The 24,175-nt window shown below is 38.1% G+C and overlaps 1 protein-coding gene across 2 annotated transcripts in view; it reads right to left on the bottom strand.

Moving 5' to 3' along the window:
- cblb (Cbl proto-oncogene B, E3 ubiquitin protein ligase) overlaps positions 1-24,175 on the bottom strand; it is a 69,334-nt gene that overhangs the window by 3,822 nt on the left and 41,337 nt on the right. For both annotated transcript variants that reach the window (XM_057320286.1, XM_057320285.1), the window contains exons 5-16: positions 21,997-22,153; positions 20,461-20,582; positions 15,906-16,043; positions 14,108-14,195; positions 13,867-13,998; positions 9,810-10,001; positions 7,594-7,761; positions 7,160-7,522; positions 6,025-6,110; positions 723-848; positions 573-637; positions 131-235 (exon numbers count right to left, since the gene is read on the bottom strand). In XM_057320286.1, coding sequence (XP_057176269.1) covers positions 131-235; positions 573-637; positions 723-848; positions 6,025-6,110; positions 7,160-7,522; positions 7,594-7,761; positions 9,810-10,001; positions 13,867-13,998; positions 14,108-14,195; positions 15,906-16,043; positions 20,461-20,582; positions 21,997-22,153 — 1,742 coding nt within the window. The remainder of the gene's footprint in view (positions 1-130; positions 236-572; positions 638-722; positions 849-6,024; positions 6,111-7,159; positions 7,523-7,593; positions 7,762-9,809; positions 10,002-13,866; positions 13,999-14,107; positions 14,196-15,905; positions 16,044-20,460; positions 20,583-21,996; positions 22,154-24,175) is intronic.

The raw sequence follows: 24,175 nt of genomic DNA, 5'->3' as shown, positions 1-24,175 counted from the left end.
ACAATGTTGACAACTAATTTTGCTAATGCAGAAAAAAACGAAAGCAAATACAACTCATTTTAATACAATCAGTATTAACCAGTATGCCAATTAGACAGCCAATCAGGTTGTGGTCCTTATCATTGGCTACCTTGAGGGGGCAGTAGAATGTCGTAGTCTGAGGGTGTCCTGTTATGAAGTGGACACTGTGTGGTGTTAGACACACCTGAAATCAATGAACTGGAGTCAAACCCACCTGAGAAACACAACACAGGGTTAACTCGACTGACCAGACTTAACGCTAACTTCTTTCCATTTCAGACATGTGCCAACATTGACTGCTAGATCATAAATGTATACATTTCTATGAATTCTTGTATATTCTTCTGTTTGCTTTAATTCCTCATGCTACAAATACACACACAAACTCCCGCAATCACACGAAATGATGGTCATTTAGAAAATAAAGATGACAGATGAAAAAATATACGGTACAAATATAGTGAAACTTGTAAGGACATTCCACATGATGTACACCATTTACTCATAAATCATATATCTGTATGTGTGTGTGGGTGTGTGTGTGCGCTCACCATGCTCTTGAGGTTTATGTTTCTTTATATCTGTCGAGAGATCTGACGAGCCATTTTCTAAAGCCCTTCACAGAGAAAAAATGTACATGTAAATGCACGCAGAACACTAATAAAGTTTCTGTATTTTGTGTATTTTGTGCGCGTGTTCACCTGTTGGGGATACGGTAGGGGATACAGACGGGTGGCTGTGTGAGGCAGACAGGATGTGATGAAGGTACTTGATACTCGTCCTCCAGTCTGTCTGTGTGACTCCGGTTGGTGAAGGGGTTGGTGTGTCTATAAAGCACAAAGTGTTCACAATTACACAACTCTTCTTACATCTGACATCACACAATCACAAGCATGCTATCCCATGATGCCTGGTCACTTCTAGACCACAATTTACATCATTGTGTTTCAGTGTCCAGTGACCACATTGCACAATAGGGCTGGGGGGTACCATTGTACAGTATTTACCATACAAAATGTCAGTTTACTGTAGTGGTTTACTTTGGACACACTCAGAATGTGTTTGCTATAACAGGTTTTTCTTCAATTGACTGATTTATGGTTGCCAAGCAACACTGCTGTTTTTCACATTATAGTCACAAACAGTTTTGATTTCAGTTTTATTGTCGTTTTAGTAATATTTTGAATAAGGAAATAAGGTTTCAATTTAAGTATTCATGTTAATTTGAGATTTTTTTTCTCAATTTTGTGTGCTTATGTCATTTAGTTATTTATTTGCTTTATAAGTTCATATTTTCAGTTTTATTGTAGTTTTAGTAATATTTTCAATTAGCTTTTTTAAATATTTTTAGTTTTCATGTTAATTTTAATTAAATTTTTAGCTATTTTGCGCCTATGTCAATTATTTATTTACTTGCTTATTTATTTATGATATTGCTATATGAGTTACTTTTTTAGTTTAGTTTTTATTTATTGTTTAGTTAATCATTTTAGTGCCTCAGCTTGCTAAGGCAACATTTCAATTTTTTTCTAATAATATTTAGGCCAATATTTTAAGTGATTCTGAACAGAAATCTTAAGTTTTAGTTTTAGTAAGCAATAATACCCTTGGTCGCTAAACTATTAAAACATTTCTGTTTATTGAAATCAAATAAAATATCGGTCTACATTATTTCAAACATTTGAAATAAGCAAAAATTAGAAATATTGTGGCACTAAGGATGCACAGATATGTAAATTTTGGCCGTTAACCGATAATTCTTTAACATTGGAAGCTGATAACTGATATATTGGCCGATATACTGTATCTAAATATTAATATAAAATTCCCTAAGACTGAAACAAAAGGCAAGTGGGCAACTGCTTTTATTTAGAAACATTTACTGCAGAAAACAAGGTAACCATTAATTCTCTTTTTTCCCTGAAAATCATGTACCAAGCCTACTTTACACTAGTTAAAGATTCTTTAACCGTCAAACTTTTCTGGTATATTTTTTATTTAATATACAAATTACAGATGTTCTTCCAGAGCAACCCAGAAAAGTGTTCTTAATAGCCACATGTCTAACAGGTCTCAAGACAGAAAGCATTCAGACAGCAGTCTGATTTAAACAATATACTTTTGTTCCTATAATTTACACATTCATTAATACTGTATCTACACACTACTCCTACATCAACAATGTTTTGCTAATAGCAGTAAGTGAATGATCATGACAGAAAGACAGTACTGTACTGTATTTTAACTGTGAGCAGCATGCAGCAGAAGAAGTTTAACCAGAGGAAATAATTTATGATTTATCGGCTATAATATATCTGCCTAAATTGTATTATCGGCCGATACCGATAACATTAAAAATGACCCATTATCGGCTGATACCGATATGGCCGATAATTTATCGTGTATCCCTAACTAAAATTATTAACTGAAAATGATAAAAGCACATAACAAAATTTAAAATTAACTTTAAAAACGAAATAAATACATATAAAAGTCAAAATATTAATAAATTACAATAAAACTGAAAACTCTGTAATCAACAGATCAAAAGTTTTGTGCCCATAATATAAACGTATATACTAACAGCCTCAAAGAAGGTTTCAATACCATCAACTTTTAATGCTGTATGTATGTAATGCTGTAATGCTAATGCTGTAATGTTATTCATTACTTTGCTGTAATATTATTGTGAAATAACAACATAATCTTATGGCAATTTTACGGCAACTATTTTATGAGGTGGCTTTCACACCTTTGATGTGTAGGTTTATCAATGGGGTTCAGATTGGGGGTTCACTATTGCTTTTTAAAATAATCGTACATTTTCTACCATTCACATCATAGAAATCCATAATAATTATCCACTTTTAATAAAATAGTCACGAAATTCCGTGAGATCGGTCTGGCAATGACCATGTGTAAATATGTATACAGATGACAGAATGACAACCGACCAGGAAAAAAAATCACTTTGACTGAAAACCTGGATTGTGTCCTCAGCAGTGTTGGGTGTATCTAGTTACCAAGTAATTAGTTACTGTAATTGAATTACTTTTCCCTTGGAAAAGTAAAGTAAGGGATTACTCTTATTTTTTCTGTAATTTAATTACAGTTACTTTTGATGTAATTAAACTAAATACTCTGTGTAAAATGTGTGTGTGCAAAGGTGGAATTGACATCAAAATTCAAAGTCTAACTTTAAAATCCCTGCTTTAATGTATAATTCTCACATTTGTAATACTTTGGTCAGTTAAAACTACTTTATGCAGTTTAATATTATTTATTTGAATGAATTAAAAGAGCCCTTTCATGTCTATTCTTGAATCACTTAACTAATCAAGGTTGATATAGGATATAGAAAGTAATTAGTAATAAGTAACTAAATACTTTTTGGAGAGAGTAATTTGTACAGTAATCTAATTACACTATTGAATATGTAATTAGTAACTAGTAATTAATTACTTTTTCAGAGTAAATTACCCAACACTGGTCCTCAGTCTTAAAATGCTGACTCACAGAAACAACAAATCTGCAGTGTAGGAGCTGGATGCCGCCAGATGAGCTATTTAATCACGTAATGCTCCAACACATTCACGAGCCAGGCCGAGGCTGCCGGAGACGCCTGAGATTTAAACATGCCGGCACCCAGACTGCCCATCTGACACCCACTAGTCAGGTATGATGAACAGAAGAGGGGTTAACTAGCTCTGGCTGAGATACAGTACGAGTTAGTCTGCTGTCCAGCCAGGCTTGAGGTGATTCTGCAATGTACCAGTAGAGGGCGCTTTAGACTATTCCTCAGCTGTGACTATAGAGATTAATTAAAGATCTTTGCGCGTAAACTATAAAGTGTTGAGGAGTGTTTCTTGTTTCTATGAGGTTTGAACAGTAATAGAGGTGTTTATTGAGTTGCATGTTCTGTGTCTTTAGTAAAAGCTACCCAAAGCAGTGTGAAAACCTCAGGAAAGAGGAAGATGAGAAGATGACAGGAGAAGACAGGTTCCCGTTTTGCTTTCTTTCTGAAAGTTCCAAGTCTGTGGTTTGGGTGAATGTACAGTAAGTGTATGTAAGTGTGTAATGCTCATTACAAAGAGCCCAGTGTATTAAGAGCCAGCAGGGTAGTGTGTACAGCTGCAAACACACACACATTTACTAACAGCACAGTGATCTCAGCCTCTATGTCACATCATTGACTACACATTCAGCTTTACAGACACACACACTCAACACGATTCTTCTGTGCTTTAAATAACAACTATTGTAGTTTTCAGAGCCTCTCGGTTTCATTTGACTAAATCTTCACCAATGACAAAAATGCTGTTTTTCTAACAGAGCTGAGCTGAAATTGTTCAAAAAAGCAAACCATGCATGTTCCATGAATGTAGTCATCAAGCTGCATCATTCATATCAGTAGCACATAGGCACATTTAGTATGTATGGAAAGTAAACATTATTTTATTGTTGTTGTTGTTATACACTAATAATAATTAATAATTTATTGTTTTTATTATTAATAATCATTATTATTACTATTGCTATTGTTATTAATAACAGTGATTATTATTATTATTTATTAATAAAAGTGAGTATTGTTATTATTAATAACAGTGATTATTATTATTATTTATTAATAATAGTGATTATTATTATTATATCATCATTACTATTCTTGTTGCTGTTATTGTTATTATTATTATCATTAGCTACAGCTAATATTAATTATGACAAAAACATAAAACCAAGAGCCTCATGGAAGAGAGAGAGAGACAGGCCAACAGACTGAGAGAGAATGTAACATCTCATGTAAGGTTGTTCATCATTCCTTCTACAGCCTCACAGGACGCCCATCACTGCTGGATCTCTGTGTGTGTGTGTGTGCGTGTGCGTGCGTATGCCTTTATGTTTGTTTAAAGAGCACATGCTCTCCGGATCCTGGTGCTTTTGCATAATTGGTGCACATGTGTCCAAACATCGCTGTGAATATGTGTGTGTGTTCTTCAGACCGAGCTCTAGAGACATGCAGGATGCAGCCTGTCTGCATGATCCCTGGATCACGTTAACACATTCATAAAATCCACATGGTTTTTTTCTAGTTTCACCACAAAAAAAGAGAGAGCAGTAATTCCATCACGGAACATCACGAATGCAGATTAACAAAAGCAAAGAGGACAAGATGCTCTGTACTGCCATAAGCCCCTTTACGGTAAAACCCGGGGCCTGAGGGGGTAAACCGATCATTTGACATATGTAATCATATGAAAATCCAGCAGATAAGAGTCAGTTTTGCTGGGCAAACACAGTTGTTAGTTTAGTGAGGCTTCTTTCACAATAGAGAAAGATTAGCAGCAGGTGTGTCCTGAATATGCGTGTGTGTGTGTGTGTGTGTGTGTGTGTGTGTGTGTGTGTGTGGACTTGGTTTTTATATGTTAGTGGGGACCAAAACCTGAATGCACACCAACTCATGGGGACCCGTGTCACTGTGGGGACCAAAATTGAGGTCCCCACGGGCACAAAAGCGTATAAATTGTACAGAATGATAATTTTTGAAAATCTAAAAATGCAAAAAGTTTTCTACGATCTTTAGGTTTAGGGGTAGGGGATAAAATATACAGTTTGTACAGTATACAACTCATTACGCCTATGGACTGTCCCCATGGATATAATAAAACATACATGTGTGTGTGTTCATGTTTGTATATCCCGGTGGGGACCTAAACCTGAATACACACCAACACATGGGGACTCGTGTCACCGTGGGGACCAAAATTGAGGTCCCCAGGGGCAAAAAATGCTAATAAATTTTACAGAACAATATTTTTTACAAATCTAAAAATGCAAAAAGTGTTCTATGATCTTTAGGTTTAGGGATAGGGTTAGGGATAGGGGATAGAATATACAGTTTGTACAGTATAAAAACATTACGCCTATGGACTGTCCCCACGGGGATAGTCAACCAAAGCCTGTGTGTGCGTGCGTGTGTGTGTGTGTGTGTGTGTTACTCACCTCTGGTTGTGCTCCATCAGAGGAGGGGAGTGACGTAGAGGAGGGATGTCATAATCATCACTGGGTAAAAGACCATTGACGAAAGACTACAGAGAGAGAGAAAGAGAGAATTGACAAATCAGTCAATTGGTGCTAACATATAATTGCACGTTGCAAATCCTGGTGCAGCAACATAGATCAAAAACACACACACACACACACACACACACACGCACACACACACACACACACACACACGTATTTGTATTTTAATGCATTAACCTTTAACATTTAAGATATATTCCGAAACGCATATTTTTTGCGTTTCTGAATATACATGTATATTATATACATGCGTTTCGGCATATTTTCATGTCATCATGAAAGGCACAGAATGTGTTTTGAAAATCTCCTTACTAAAGCAACAGGGCCAAAGACAAGCACTGCACCGCCAAATTTCCCAGCCCTACATTCCTGCATCACTGTTGCTTAGTAACAGCCATGAGCAAAAAAACTTGAATATTTATGGCTCAGAACAGGTGAATGGGTACAGAAGGTTCTAGGTGATTTAAAAGCACAACGTCCAGACATTTTTCTCCTGTTCTTATCTGATGTACCAGACTGCTTATCAGAGAAGGCCATTCCAACTGGATTTCTGAGAGTTTCACAGCCTATAATACCCTGCATTCTTTTTTACAATGTGTGCATGCTTTTGGTTAAATATTTGCAAATATAAGGGGTGACCAATAGTAATGATTAGAGATGCACCGATGTATCGGCCAATAATCGGTATCGGTCGAAAAAAGCAGTTACTTTAAAAACTGCCGATGATCAGGGCCGATATATCCTGTCAATCAAAAGAGGACAGGAAAATGCAATGAATTTGTGCTCTTTATATATATATATATATATATTTTTTTTTTTTAAAACATCACCAGCTGATGTTCAATATTAGTAGTCCTTATATAAATTACTAATAACATTCAGAAAGTTTACATTCATTAAATATTCATTTAATCTTCAAAATCTGTTTCGGCAGTTATCACTCTGAATAATCGACTATCGGTATCAGTGGGGAAATTTTGTATCGGTGCATCTCTATTAAAGATTTATTTAAAAAAATCATTAAAAATGGAGATATAGGGTTTTCTCTTACCTTACTACACTCTGATTGGTTGTTAAATCTGTGGCCGTTCCGGTTTACCCCCAGGTCTGCACCGGAGCAGCTGAGGGGTCTCCCGTTGATGTGTGCAGGTGCAGCGTGGGCGAGTTTTGGGGAGCGATCGGCAGCAGCGGCCCTGCTGTCTGACACAGAGGTGGTGTCTTTGGGACTCCAGGCTTCCGAGGGTGCTCTCGGGTCTCTGGGCAGGCCGGACGAGGGGGTGGCGAGCCAGGCGGCCCGACCTTCTTGAGACATATGAGGAGGGCGTTCTGGAGGAGGTGGCGGAGGGGGGTCTCTCAGTGGCGGTGGGGGAGCGGGAAGCGGTTTGTCCTGTTTTCTGGACATGCCTGGTGAGGACTGCAGAAGAGAGACATTGAGAAACAAAACTCGGGAAAATGGGGAATCGTGATCGGAAACGTGAAACAAACCTTAGGGGAGCCGGTGGGGCTGGGGGCGGGCGATCGGATGAGATCTAGGCGGGGCGGTACAGGTGGAATGTTGAGGTGAGAACCCATATGATCTGCAGTGGTTTTTCGACGTTCGCATATGGGAGATGATGTCGGGGACATTATCGGCGAGTTCTGGATTTCCATGGACTGAGAAGTAAGAGAAAACATTATTATAAGTTAAAATTCACATCAAACAAGTTCATATGAAACTATAATACATAAGCCCTCGGTAGGCTTGGATTTTGAAACATCTTAGTCTTGATTCAAATAAAAACATGGCAGCAGTACAATGAAATAAGCAGTGATAAATGTACTCCTATCATGATTCTGTGTGAAGTTATCAAAATGGCCTATTGCCTTCATTGCCTCAGGCAGCTTCATGTACTCAGTTTGATAATTAACTAAAAGTCTCATTAGCATTTTCATGAACAAAGCTTAACTGCTTTTGTCTGCAGTGCAGAAAATTCATTATTGAGGGTTAAAAGGCTAATTTAATTTGCAGCAAAAATGGTACAGCAAATGAAAAGATGAATAATGTACTACATGTGCCCTGAAACCTCAAACTCCCTCTCACACTAGGAGGCCAATATCCTGCACAAGACTGTTCTCTGGTTCACACAAGAGCGTTATAGGAGAAAACTAATATCTCACATTTATATTTAAAAATGTCCCTGCTAGGTGCCCTCTGTTGCTCTTGAAGCAGCATTTAATAAGAATTGACTCTGTGGAGTTGTGGAGGTTCATGAGGCAGGTTCAGGCAGGTTTGCTTTCTAATAAAAGAGGCTGACATTTGTGCTGGTGGTGAGCGGGAAGCCGTCTTTCAGGGGGCTCTGAGTTCTTGCACTAATATAAAATCAGGATATGGGGCTTTTAGAACGTGAGATGTGAAAAACTGAAAATTAAACGACTGAAAAACAGACTAGTGCTGGAATGATGGCAGCGAATGATGTTGTTTTAGGCTACCTACAGAGGTTTGGGCAAAAAACAAACTCATACATTTATGATAACGCGAATCTGACTTAAAGTGATAGTTCTCTCAAAACGGTCATCATTTACTCACCCTCTTGTCATTTCAAACATGTATGACTTTCTGTTTTCTGCAGAACACAAAAGAAGATATTTTGAAGAATGTCGGTAACCGAACAACACCAGCACCCATTCACTTCTATTGTATGGACACAAAACCAATGCAAGTCGATGGGTACCACCGTTGTTCGGTGCAGTCTTCAAAATATCGTCTTTTGTGACAATCTTCTTAATTGACAGAATTTTCATTTTTTGAGTGAACTATCACTTTCAAGGCAAAGCGATTTCTGAAAAACACTGTTGACAATTAAAATCAACAACCAAACAAACAATTTCGTGAGCATTTGCTAGATGTCTGTTCTCTTTGTGTGTTGAAACAAATATTGTGTTTGTGCTTAGTCCTCGCTGTCTAAATAGGACTAAAATACTCAACACAATAACACTCTTTTTAGGAGAGAGCAATGAAGGCAGAGATGTGTTTGTTTGGGTATTGAACTAAGATTAATAGATGCTGTAGAAGTATTGCTCGGTGTTAGTTCAGGTTTAGTTCATGCATTCATTTTTTTAGAGAATCTATTGACAGAAATGCAATATAATATACATAAATATGTCTTCAAAAGGTGTATAAAGACCTTACATAGTGAAGCGTTACGTTTTTAATACCTTAGAATGAGCTATTTCTGTCTACATACACCGCAGGTCCCCTTACATGGTATTTGTCATGTTGTTTCTACAGTGGCCCTAAACGGACAAACTGCTCTTTTCCTTCAGCAAAGACGTGACGACGTGTTAGCCCTTTATCAGCCACCGTAGTGCTTTAAAAGGGAGGAGCGGAGTGAGCTGTTGGTTGCAATTCGCAACCTCACCACTAGATGCCGCTAAATTTTATACCCTGGACCTTTAACTAATGTTAACAAAAACGACCTTAATGTAAAGTGTTACCAAAATAATAAAAGGGTTTGGTGACATTAGCTAAAAAGAAAGTCATTCAAAGACAAAGGACATTTTCACATTTAGATATAATGTTATGAAGATTTTTCTCTTTAAGTAACATAAAATGAACGCTGAATTGTCCCCATAAGACAATGAACGTGTTACATTAATAGAGTCACTCATTGATTTCATGTTTACTTGAAGTCTGCACTCAGTAAAGTGTTAAAGAATTTCACCTTCTTGATATGATCTATGACTAAAGAATCCTCTCTGTCATCGTCATCATCCAAGTCCAGCATGGGACAGCTGAAGTGGTCCAGCAGGAAACATTTGGCCCCTTCGTTTCGTGGGTCAAACGGATCCACAATGATAGGCTCCGTCCCTTTGATCTCACAGCGACAGAATGGACAACCCTGGCCGTCAGAATCCTGCACAAAAAAAGAGCATCATACATGAATTCAACTTTATACAACTTCATCATGAGCATAGTTTTCCTTTCTGTATTAATACATTTACAATCATTTTGATTTCCTGTGGTCTTTAAGAACACAAGTGAAATGATTCACAAACACACAGACATAAATGCTACAGCACATGAAGAAGTCCAGAAACTAGCTCGATATCCAAAACAGACGCGAGCACGCGTGTATGGCACACACAGGCCGTAGAGCCTCCGGTGATATTGATCCCAACGGTTCTGCTCTGCTTATTTGTATAATGTTGTAAACACTGACAGACTGGAAATATTTCTCTGCCATGAGGAAGCTCTTTACTGGCAGGATCTAAAGGGCCATGCTTGATCACATACAGCTGGAAAACACATGCTACACCACAGCCCCCCCATCCCCCCCCCCCCCAGCCGAGCATCAAGCATCTCCTTTTCTATTTAGCAAGGGAACTTTCGCTAGCTAAATTTGCCAGACGCACGCATGGATTCACACACCAGGCCACTCCGTCACGTCGTAAGCTTTATGCCCGGCGGCAGCTTACACATGGTGAAACCAAAAACAATCATCTCTCATTTCCTCCATTAAACTTGGAGAATCAAAGTGTGTCAATATTTACAAGAACAAAAGATGATCATGGCTGCCATCTGGTTGAGGGGTTATGAAGGACATCAAAGCGTCTTTTGAAACCTAATCCTAATTAAAGCCCTTAAAGAGAGAGAGAACACTCGAGGACTGACTCGGCATAAAATAAAGGCATTGAGAGGAATTTCTGTGGCTATCAGAATGAGGCCTCGTCCAACCTGATCAACCAAACTACACTCTTGGATTTCAACGGTGCCCACTCCGAAAATGAATTCTTTAGAATTTCGTCTTATTTTCCAGCACAAAAAATAAATAAATCTTTATAATATCCTAGGTCATTTTGCTTCTCAAGTAAATGTATCTTGCTTTAAGTATTGTGTTCTGAAAAAAAATAAGAATTTATTTGTATACTGTATTTAAACCAAAGGGGTAAGAAAAAACAACCATGAATGAAGTACTTTTTTTACTCAATTGGTAGATTTTATTCTGGTTTGAAGCATTAACGCCCCCATTTCTTAATATCCTAATAAGTACATATCTGTACTGGAAAACAAGACAAAACTACTAAATAAGATATTTTTGCAGTGCTGCTATCTATGGATGATATGGCCAAGATGATCAATTAGAATACAGTCATTATTGATGGAAATCAACCTAAAATTATTTTATTTATTTCAAATCATATTAATGGTTTTTGAAGTGCATTATAAATGTGACCGGAGGGTAGAAACTATTGTAAAAAGCACAGTATTAATATATATAATTGATATATATATATATATATACAGTATATATATAGTTTATATATAAAATGAAATGCTGTCAGTCTTTCACATAGCTGTCAGATGACTTTGTCACTCCTAAGGTTTGATTTTGTTGAAATTTAACAGATGCTGGACTGAAATGGCCACAATACATCTAGAAATGATCATTAAATTAAAATTTGGAATGGTCAGATTGTGCTGTTGCTTAGCAACCTTAAACAACCCACAATTACATGATGTCTACACACCAAACTGAATTAATGTCAAATTCTCTCCTTTAATAACCAAAGGAACCATCCACACTGGAAACACACGTCAATGAAACATTATGCAAAGTGGGCTGTAGTTTTATTCCAGACGTCTGATATCATCATTTCCTGAGAGCCGCCTGATGTATTTGAGATCCTAAACTCACCAGAAAAACGGCAATGAATATTAATGCCCCTGCCAGCTGGAGGGTGAGACGACATTTTTCTGGGCCCTCAACCTGTGCAGTACATTTCATGCTTTATTTAACAGTCGGGTCTCTTTTTATAGGCGGTCACAGGTTAAAAAGGGAAGCCACTCGGTTTAAAAGAGAGCTAGTGAAAGCCTTAGGTTCTCAATAAAAGCACTCATATTTTGTCTCCTATTTATTCGGAAAAAATCTGTGATAGCCAGGCGGACACAATACGTTATCAGGAACTCTGAGGACCAGCTGAGGCTTCAGTGTGCTGCTATTCCACAGCTGTGGACTTTTAGATGTCATTTTATAGCTGTTGTGAGGATTTAATTTATGTGACAACACAGTCCTACACCTTTCTACTCGCACTCTTTTAACACTGTCATGTGGCACAAACAAAATATGAAGTACACACTTAAATCACAGCTTTAAAAACACCATAAGCGCTTATATAGACTGAACTGTCTTGATAACCTCTGCCTGAATTTTCAGTGGCGTCTCTGAAGTATTTGTCTACATTTATTGCATTAATGTCATTCCATAAGAAACAAGCAGCAAGCTTTCTTTAATGTGTTAGCTCTTCATGCTTAACTAAAATAAAAATCGAAATATATTTATAACGCAACTACATTTATACATCTTTAAGTGTGACTTCGGTGTTCGAATACTCCGATCTATAATTATCTTGAGGACTGGTACAAGATCACTGAGCACAGATCTTAGATCAGTGACCTTAGTCTGTATGTAACACTTACATCTTCAGCTTCTCAGAAACACAAAGGATGGCTGACCCAAGTTGAGGAGATGTTAAAACGCTGTCCGTAGCAGAACACTGCACACTGGTGCCACTTCCTCTTGGCTGTGGTTATTTTTAAAAAGAGAAAAATGCTACAGCAACACATACGCACTCAGTATGCGTTTACTGTAAGAGAAGTTGTTATGATCTGTCAACACCCAAGATAAGAAAATGTATGGCTGTTATCGCAAACACATATGCACACACACACACACACACACACATTGATTTCACCTGCACACACTAACAACAACTTCACACAAAATTCTCTTCCTCTCTGCCTTCTTTTAACCTCCCTGTTGTCGTGTCAACTGTATTTGTGATCAGGACAATTGCAAGGGCGATTGAAAGAGAGAAGAGAGTCTGACGTCCGCCAGTATTCGGATCATGGCACACAATTAAAACACCTTTAACTGGATCCATTAGCTCAGCACTGGCCATCACTAAAGCATTTGCTTGGGATGGAGAGTTTTATCTCTGTGCATTCAAATTTCATGCATGGCTGCCACTGCATGAAAAGCAAAAGTACAGAGCGGTGGCACAAGTGTCACATTTAGCTGCTTTAAAATAAGCAATCCAGCACAGCTTTACTTCTAGAATTGTACACATTTGGAACTGGCTTTCCATTAAAATGACAAAAGCCAAGTGTAAATTTCAGTCCAGTCCCATTATTTTTCTTTTTTAATTATTATTTTTGCCTAATGACATTGTAAACATTTTGAATTGATAAATTCTCCTTTAGTAGATGCTTTTGGGTTGGCTAACTCAGGGGTTCCCAAACTCTTCAGCCCGCGACCCCCACTATCCTCGGCGGTGTGTAAAGTATACAAACATTGCGCGCAACTGTGCACCCTGCCTTGTCTTTGGTTGATATTAACCAACGTTTCATTCCGACAAATAAAAATATCCTAAACTTAAAGCCTAAAAATAATTTGCGTGCAGATATGAATGTTAAATGTGGTGCTGTATGACTTGCTGCACCTAACCTAATGCGGTTGCTAATGTGATGTAATCACCTCAGGGGTCACGATTGAGGGCGGAGGAAATTCCAAAGGATGATGGCTTTTTATTTGGATGGTTTTATTTTTAACTTAACTAATATTTTTATATTTTGTTACACTTGATTAAATAGGCTATTCCTAATAATAAAACAATTATTTCTGGAAACATCTTGCGACCCCACCCTCGTGGCCTTGAGACCCCCCCGACCCCTACTTTGGGAACCCCTGGGCCAACTGGTGCCTTCTGGTGTATACATACCTGCCATGATGTCAGACAGGAAGTGCACATGAGGTGTCCACATGGTTCGATCTTTACATCTTTATTGTTTTCGGCACAGATCTTACATAGCTGAAACGTAGATCCCATCTCACAGTACAACTCATACTGCTCCTAAAAAGACAAAACAAAATAAATAAAGAGTAGAAGAAGCTTAATAGTAATCCAGAGAGTCATGTAATAAAGCCTTTTAATCACTCAAACACACACATCGGTCACTAACCTGGGTGACCTTAATATGGTCGTGTGGAGTGGGTTCACACAGGCCGGTGAGATCTGGATTATAACTACGGCCATCAGGAAACAGGTAGCTGAGAAAGAAAAACAACAAGGTTGAGAGTATTCAATGTAACATATCTTTCCCCCAAGCAAAGAGACAGTCGAGCTAACACGTAATTGCCCGTGTGGCATCTCCATTAGCTGCGCTGTATAAGTGGGCCACCTCTACGGCCCGGCCAATCACAGCTAAAGCCTGAGAGAGCAGCAGTCAAGTCAATCTGTATTTACAGGGATCAAAACTTAAAGGGACAGTTCACACAAAAATGAAAATTCTGTCATCATTTACTGACCCTCAGGTTGTTTCAAACCTGTATATATTTCTTTGTTCCGATGAACAGAGAGGAATATATTTGGAAGAATGTTAGCAATTTTCCATAGTAGGAAAAAACCACTGCATTTTGTTTGTACTCTTTAACACAAAATTAGATATTTTGAAGAATTTAGGAAAACAAACAGTTCTGGGGTACTTTTGATGATGTCAATGATGTTCCGAAACTGAAAATGTCAAACATTCTTCCAAATATCTTTCTCTGTGTTCATCAGAACAAAGTAATTTATACAGGTATGAAACAACCTGAGGGTGAGTAAATGATAAAAGAAATACATTTTTAGGTGAACTATCCCTTTAATGAGACATAAGCATCATGCTTATTGAAACTTCCACCTCTTTTTTTAGGTTGCATAATTATTGTAGGTAAAATACTATAAATATTAATAAATAAAACACAAACACAAAATCCACATTTTATAATATTAGCAAACTCATCATAAGCATAAAAGGACACAATTGTTACTGCAGGAATTATGTTGTGACTAAATTTATTTTAGTATCTTAAAAGACGCTTTTTAAACAATATTAAAAGAGTTCCCATTTATAGGATCTTATTGGCTGCCTTAGCTTTATTATTTGGTCCAAGTCATTGATTTCAAAAATATTTTTAAATAACATTTTAGGTGTCTAATGTTAGAAATTGAATATGTTAGCACAATTATCTTTTTGTCTACAAAAGTGCTTTTTACATTTAAGCATGCGTCTTCAGATTAATCGATCAAATGTTTCAAAACTTCTGAACGGCAGTGTACATATATAATATAGACATCTTCAGATAACATACACAACGCTGGTTCAGCACTGGCGCAAAAGAACTTTCTGTTTCAGTTCTTTAACCCGACATTCATGTTTGAGCAAAATACAACTTTTATGTTTTTATTTAAGATTTAATTATGTATGTGGTGAAAAATACTAATAATAAATAAATAAACATCTGGAGCAGTGTTTACATCTTGCAAAGTGGTCTATAATGTACACATAATATATAGGTTAGACACATTATATATATATAATGAACTTCCAAATTTTAAATGAGTCCAAATGAACTTTTTTCCAATAATTAATACACTAAAACATCTGAAATAACAGCTAAGCATGCAAAAGGTATTGCACAGCACCCCGTCCAGTAACCATGTCACTGTACTCCTTTTAGGTAAAATTCTTTAGCAGAAATAGTTTAAGATGGTGTGAGATTGACATGTGGCATGTTTTTTTTTTTTATCTATTTGCCACTTTTATCACAACCCCTAAACCGATGACAGACAGAATTTTATTTTTTTTAAAGGTCAGGAAGAGATGCAGATCAGACATGAACCCACAATATTTGCATGAACAACATGGCACACATGTGCACAGCTCAAAAAGTTAGTTAGGTTTATCAATATTTAATATTTTCAGAAGCAAGACTTACAAGCCCTCTCTGCATCCGTCTATGAGCGCCTGGAACAGTGGTTTGTTATGTGGAATGGTCTGCAGTATGTTGCCGTCACTGGTGACGTAGCCGATGGCCCACTGCCCTAACCGCGTACAGCTCAGCCTGAAGATGTAGCTGGGGAGAGAGAGCGAGAGACAGAGAAACCAACATCAAAACACACTGAAAAAAAACAAAAAAACATTACTAAAAACAGCACAACTATAAGGTTTTAACGTAATTACAATATTATGCTTTTTCATGCAAGATGGTCTTGGATTGACAATAGATTTTGGAAGATTTATTTATTTACATGCTCAAAAGGCTAAACTAGGCATCCATAACAGCTTTGAAACCATCAGATTCCATTCTGAAATAATCACAAGTTTCATCAAACAGAAACATTCCCATTGGAAAGCAAAACAGAGCCATATGGATGAATTTTACGCCTGCTTGTCCTTTTATCGGAAAAATGTAACGGAGGAAAGGAAAACGCAGCACACATTGTTTGAGTTATTTAAGGAAGCTTCTCGGTTATACAACTGCAACTAATTCAGACAGGATTAGGAGATCAGGCTGGTACCAGACTGGACTTTTCTATTCAATTCCCCTCAGCATCAGGGTGGTACATCCTGGCACTGCAGCCGGTTGAGAGAGAAACTGGCTGACGGAGGAATGAAGGAACAGCCTGTTGTTTCATAGCAGGGCTAAAATATGTTTTGAAAGTTTCTGAACACGTTTTTGCAACACTAGAATAACAATACACTAGTCGCTGTGAACTAGGAGTGACGCAATTACCGGTGTTGACAATAATGATGGTATTCATAAGTGTGACTATCAATATTTTGTTAATACTACACATATGATACTATCATAACTACTTCAGTGCATTAAGCATAGTAGGTTTTGCTTTTGCGACCTATTGAACATTTTGCCTGAAGAGAAATAATGTTTTCAAACTACCTACATTGTTTCATAGGCTACATAAAAGAAAACACTCAAAAAAAAGATTTTATGTAAAAAATCATACAACAATATTGTTATTGTGAATTCTTTTGATCATAATAATTATGCAATTATGTAACAACCTTACCGAATATTGTAACAACCTTACCATGAGCTACCAATGACCAATATTAAGGCATTTATTAAACTTATTAATGCAATATATTATTATATTACATTTATATTTTATATAGTACTAATATAATTGCTCAGACAAATTGCTCTACAGAGTGTTTCGTAAATACGTTATCTCCTTCGGCAAAGAAGCAAAAACGTGATGACATTCTGTGTCAGCTACCGTAGTGCTTCGAAAGGGAGGGGTGGAGTGAGCCGTTGGTTGCAATTCGCAACCTCACCATTAGATGCTGCTAAATTTCATACACTGGACCTTTAAAGTGAATGTTACAAATGATGGTATACAACAAAGTTAGAAAAGCCAAATAAATGTAAAAACTGCACAAAAAGTGTCATTTTTACACTTTTGTGATGTTTAGCTCTATTTGTTGGGGATAATTTGTGGACATTAATCACAGGTAATGTCTGCGTGAACTGATGTGACTTTCTGTATTTCTTGATCAAATTACAGCTATTTCTAATACGTCTGTTGGTGTCAGGATGAATGGAGTTTGTGATAAATGTGATTAATCCCATAATGCTGCACTGTGCTGATCCCACACTGGACACAGCTCTCTCTTCACATGCAGGGGGAAATTTGTACAGGCTCAGCAATAGGCTCAGACTCATTAATACAATCACAGCTCTCTGTGCTCCATTACTCCATCCACTCTCTTTCTCTCTCCTGTCTGAAGATTGTTGTGTTTTATACTGTATGACAGTTTTTAATACCATTTTAGTAACCATTTAAGATTTGTCATTTGCCTTTTGCTATGTTTAATTTAGAGGAACGTGTTGCATATAAACCTGTAAACCTGCTGGTCTTAAAGCAATGGCGTATGATATTATGGTCTTGCACAACACCTTTCACGGCTCACTACAGAGCCCACTGGAGGAGAAGAGAAAGATCCTGGTAGACCTAGACAGACTGAATAAAGGGGTCTGGAGAACGACTGTCACCCACACTCACTGAGAAGTGACACACACACACACAGCAACGTCCTCAGGCACACAGATACTGACACACACACGCCGTTCAGAATTGTCCTAAGACACGCACGCACACACGCACACAGACACACACACACACACACACACACACACACACACACACACACACACACACACAGACACTCACGTCTGGTTTATTATCTCCGTGGGGACAGTCCATAGGCGAAATGTTTTTTTATACTGTACAAACTGTATATTTTATCCCCTAACCCAACCCCTAAACCTAAGATCATAGAAAACTTTTTGCATTTTTTGATTTTTTAAAAATATTGTTCTGTACAATTTATACGCTTTTTTGCCCATGGGGACCTCAATTTTGGTCCACACAGTGACACGAGTCCCCATGTGTTGGTGAGCATTCAGGTTTAGGTCCCCACCGGGATATAAAAACATGAACACACACACACGCTCAGAATTGTCCACACATGCACACACACACACCCGCACACAAACTCATAAGCAGCTTTGAGCTACTGTGACCAATAAACCACAGCGTACAAGATTAATTTTTGCCATACGTTTTTTTTAAATGTGGCCAAGTTTTTGATGCCCTCAAAAATATAATAAAACGTGTCAACTACCCACTTGTGATGACATTTTAAGTCCTCTCCCCACATCAAACAATAACATCAACAGGTTTGTAGGCCCTGTAATTTAGGTTAAGGGAAGGATTAGAGTTAAGGGACAGAAAATATCATTAGCCTTGTATGAAAACAATGGAAGTCTATGAGATACACATAGTATTACGAAGTAAAACAAATATAGTAAAAGAAAGCTGTGTGTGTATGTGTGTGTTTCCTCTCTAGATATGAAAATATGACTATGTGTCAACAGCTTCGCTTTGCCAGCTGACTTATCAGGAACAAACTAAATGAGTTAAACATAGCCCCCCTCACACACACGCACGCACACACATTTAACTATTGGTTTATCCCCTTGGGTGCTGCTATGACCTGCTCTAACCACACACAAACACACACACACACACACACACACACACACACACAGCTGCTGCATCTTTTTAGTAGTTATGCAGTTCTGCACGACCACCCACTGTCCTCTATTTCCTCCTGTTTGCTTAGCCACATCTCTCCGACACACACATCACTGTGTATGTGCGGGCGTGAGCATTAAACACACACTCACATATCACAGTTTAAAAAGGGCCCGTTTGCTGAAAATCAACCAGAGACATTAAGTTTCTTATTGCGTTGCTATTATCTGGCTGTTGTGTTAAACGGCTCTAAACAGTGTGTAATCGCGCCTGCTGTGGCTCTGGACCTCACCGTTGCTTCAGCACAGATGCAGTGATGCTTCTCTAATCAGCTAATCCAAACAGACTAGATTTAACTACCTCTTATGTCACCAGCCACCAGGGGAGTCTGTGGGACGTTCATATATTCTCAAATGCGCAAAGGGATAGATCCGCAACATCGACTGTGGTTTAATGAAACGCTAGTAGAGTAAAGAGTCGTAAAGCTGCAATCTGTAACTTTTGCCTCTTCATCGCATTTTCTCTTTTGTGATCAACATTTTTTATTGATTTTTATCGCATTTTCTGTGTAAAGCATGAAACTGCAGTTTACTTAAATGTATGTTAGTTGAATTAAATGATGTCAACCTGACATTTCGCATAAAATCACTCTTTACATAATGTAAAGAACATTGTGTAAAAATATCATCTTGAAATCTTTAATACTGACTGAAAATATTATGTCAAATTAGGTCAAAGATTAAAACCAATGTTTAGGAAGCCAACTTTTTGTATTTTAAGTGCATAATAATAAAATGTGGTTTCAATAAAATAATTCATTTCAGTGTTTAAAATTATTGATTTCAGTATTATAAATGATGTACATTTTAATTATAGCTATTTCTATATGAATTATTCATTATTATTTGTATTAATTATTAAAACTATATCTATTGTTTATTCTCACAAAGCAGAAACAAATGTAGAAAGGATTTTAAAGAGAATTTATATAGAAATGGCAGCGGCCAGTGCAAGAATCGCAGGCTTCTTTCCAGGTTATCATGACCCAGGAACGGAGAGTCCACCCCGCCCCCATGAACCAGGCACTTAACCCGAGGTCATTCTTAAAGAGGACAATCCCTGCAATTACAGCAGCAAGTCGTTTCGGCTGAAACAGCTTCTGCTAAATGACAAACGAGAAGAAAAGGCCAACAAGAGGGCGAGAACAGAAGCACAGACAAAGCGGCTCTGTCTGTCTGTGTATCTGAGCCTCCTGTAATGAGCCAACATCTCCGCCTCGCCCACTTTTCCAACAGCGGGTCGTCTGCCAGACTACAGCAAAGTGGAGAAAAACAGCTGGCTGGCTCCGTGCACCACGCAGCAGATGGTGCATTGATAAGAGTGCGCAAACCCCGAGGGTTACAGTATGCACACGCACAAACTAGTCTGTACCTGCCGGGTTTGTTCATGTACTTCTGTAGACGTGCCTTCACTTCATCATACGTCAGGAAGGCCATATAGCCTGGGTGAGTGACCGCCAGGAAGTTCCAGTTTCTCAGGATTGAGCCCCACGGCTATAGGAAGGAGAAAAGAGAAGTGAGACTAGGTTAAGTCAGACAAAGGCATTATTATATAGTGATTGACTGATGGCTCACCCAGTAAGAAAATTCTGTAATTTTATATACCCCCTCATTTCATTTAAAACCTGTATGACTTTCTTTCTTCTGTGGAACACAAAAGAAGATTTTTCGAGAAATGTCTCAGTGGTTTAGTCTCTATACAATGGAAGTCAATGGGAGCCGATGATGTTTGGTTACTAACATTCTTCAAAATGTCTTCTTTTGTGTTCTGCAGAAGAATGAAAATCATACAGGTTTGCAATGACACGAGGGTGAAACCACTTTCACACATCTACTAAAAAGTCAAGCAGTATTTCATATGACATTTATTTTGTGATGAAATGTCTACTTTTTATGTACCTTAAGTACATTGAAGAGATGGGTTGTATCACTCACATAGACTAAAAACGTATGTCCCTGTGACGTCTTAAAAACACATCCGGACAGTCTACGCAAAGCTCAATGAAAAGCAGCTGGGACTTCTGATAATACAAATATGTGGATAACTGAAAAGTTTTCGCTGTTTCCTCATGCAGCTTTCAATCTGCCACGAGCAGACCGAACCAATTTCCAAAATCTGGAGCAGAGCTACAAAGAGACACAGTTTTGGAAGTGAAAACGAGCAGGGTGTAGTTTTGTTAGGTTTGGCTGTGAGGTAACAGAGGTTGTAGGTTGTGATTCAGCGCAGGAAAGTTACTCGAGTTCTAGCCGTCACAGCAGGAAGTTGGGAACATGACATCCAAAGAAGCACAGCGTGAGATACAAACTCACATTCATCGTCTCCGTCTTGCTCATTGACTGACTCACAAACGTACACAATCGACGCAAGCGAAACAGTGTGGGTCCTAGCGCTACATTTATGGGAATTTGAGTATTTCAAAGCACAATGTTGACTTTAATAAATCAGTAGGCAGAAATGTGGGCGTTTTGCACCTTATGCCTTAAAAAGCTTGTGCAAACACAGGTTTGTTAGCATGTGTGCGTTGTGGTTAAGGACGAGGTGTGTTTTTCTATAACGAAAGGGATTCCTCTGCGTAAAACAAGCCGCCCACTTTACACACTTCTAAAGAGGTGATCCTCAGCGTTGGCGCCGTGTTCCATCAGCGCATGGAGAAAATGTGTAAAGATTCTGGGAGTCTTCAAACGCGTGAGTGTTGCGGTATCTGTCAGCGATCTATGCACAAAGGTTTCTCCTCAGTATGAGTAGATCAACCCACACAGGAGAGAAAGAAAAACAAGGGTGATCCTCTGGTATCGCTTTCATTATTACAGTAAGTTGTTTTTAGACAGAAGTTGACATTTAAAATGGGCTGATGTATAAAGGGGTGATGGGGGGGTTTGGGGTTGTGGAGGCAGGTTCGGGAGTTACCTGAAAAAGACGAGTGAAAATGTCGAACTCGAACACGGAGATGTAGTCGTTGCAAGTGAGGTCGATTGTGGATTTGAGAGCCATGGCCTCCAACCCGGAGCTGATGGGGTGCACTTCGTGAAGGCACTGCCGGAATATCTTCCAGGGTACTATTGTCCTGAAACCACACAAATGCACAAAATGATTAGATTCACAGAAACTCTTCTTCATGTTCATGAAAAACACTTCATGTAAATGAAATCGTTACAAAACGAATAGCGCACCTTTCTTCAGTAAGCCACACAATTTCATTCATGTCTTTAGGACAAACTTACAAAAGTTTTGAAAAAAAAACATTTATCATATTTATGCTTGATATTACTATAGTGATGCTTGTCTTTGCTTGATTAATAAAATAATTTGTGGTTTGTTCATTTTTCAACCATCATCTTGCAAAAGCTTTACAAAAAACACATTGACCATTTAAAAGCATTTGCTGTTAAAGCTACTTAAAGGGATACTTCACCCAAAAATGAAAATTCTGTCATCATTTACTCATCTTCGGTTTCGAGTTGTTCCAAATCTGTATAAATTTCTTCACAGAGAAAGATATTTGGAATAATGTTTATAACCAAATAAATCTCGACCACCATTGACTACCATAGTAGGAAAAATGACAATGGTAGTCAAAAATGCCTTAGTACTGTTTGCTGTCCTACATTCTTCAAAATGTCTTCATTTGTGTTCAACAGAGCAAAAAAATATATAAAGTCATTTTTCCTACAATGAGAGTCAATGGGGGTCAAGATCTGTTTGGTTATAAGCATTCTTCCAAATATCTTTCTCTGCGTTCATCGGAACAAAGAAATGTATACACATTTGGAACACCTCGAGGTTGAGTAAATGATGACAGAATTTTCATTTTTGGGTGAAGTATCTCTTTAAAGCATAATATTTGATTTGCCAGACTGTTTTTACTGTGCGTCTATGACCAAACTGTACAAATATCTAACAAAATCTTGTGATGTCCAGGACAGGAACAAAATGGAGCTGGTGAGGTAAACAGCAGAGTGTGGAGAAACGTGTCACCCACACGCTGCTGTGACTTATGGAACGGTTTCATAAACATTGACCGTGAAAAAAATGTACCAGTAAACACATTCAGACACACACTTGAGGAAATAAGTCAAATAACTGCAAGGAAAAACATGTGAGATTCCAGAAAACACAAGCGAGGTACTGCTTTTAAAAGCCCCTTGTTCTCTTTTGTTTTTTTGGTTAACACCAGCCTTCTCACTTCTGGCTAATGGGCACATTGAGCTGTCATAACGTTCCTTCAGGTCAGACGAGAAGAAAGAGTCGTCACGCTAATAACAGAGCTTCCGCTGTTCCTCATTTTGACAGTCTGACAGCACATCACCCATCTTCCCCGTAGCCCCCGCCGGCTACTGTTCCTCAGGAAGAAAGCTTTGGCACAGAGAAGTGGAACTTTCAGGTTTCATGACTAGCTCAGGTATGGCGAGAAGTGAGATCTGTTCTGTCGTGAACACAAAAGGAACAATACTGATACTAGCTTGAGTCAGCGTGAGGACCAGAGCCTGTTCATCAAGACTAACTGAGCCGCTCGAATGCCAAGAACAATGACATGGATTATGGTGACACTTCACTGAATCAGCCGAGGGTGAGACCTTCCGGACAGACCAGCAGGTTAACAAGACAACATGAATTATGTTATTACACATTAACCCAACTTTCTAAGTATAGGGACTTTAACATCCTTTAACAAATGTCCTGTATGAGTCGACTTTTGGTTTGATGACATAAGTTTGGAGTGGGGCATCCAGTTTGTCCAAACACAGGCAGATGGAGGAAGGACATTTACATTCTACATTTACATTTATTCAATTCCCGAACGCTTTTATCCAAAGCGACTTACAAATGAGGAACACAATAAAGCAATTCTTCTCATGGAGACATTAACAGGAGAAGAGCTGAAATATAAAGTGTTGTCAAAACCTGAGCATAACACGGTACTGATATACTCCATTTTTCAGTCTAGCATGTATCAGAAATACATACAGTGTAAGTTCACACTACACAGAGTATGTTCTGTAACATGCAAAACATGGGGGGTTATGGTGTAACTAGATACCATGAAATATGTAAATACCTCTATGAATAGCATATTTATCATTTACTC

The sequence above is a fragment of the Triplophysa rosa genome, linkage group LG22, assembly GCF_024868665.1.
Source record: "Triplophysa rosa linkage group LG22, Trosa_1v2, whole genome shotgun sequence".
Taxonomy (NCBI): Eukaryota; Metazoa; Chordata; class Actinopteri; order Cypriniformes; family Nemacheilidae; genus Triplophysa; species Triplophysa rosa.
The sequence above is the reverse complement of the archived record's forward strand: the minus strand, read 5'-3'. Positions and strand labels throughout refer to the sequence as shown.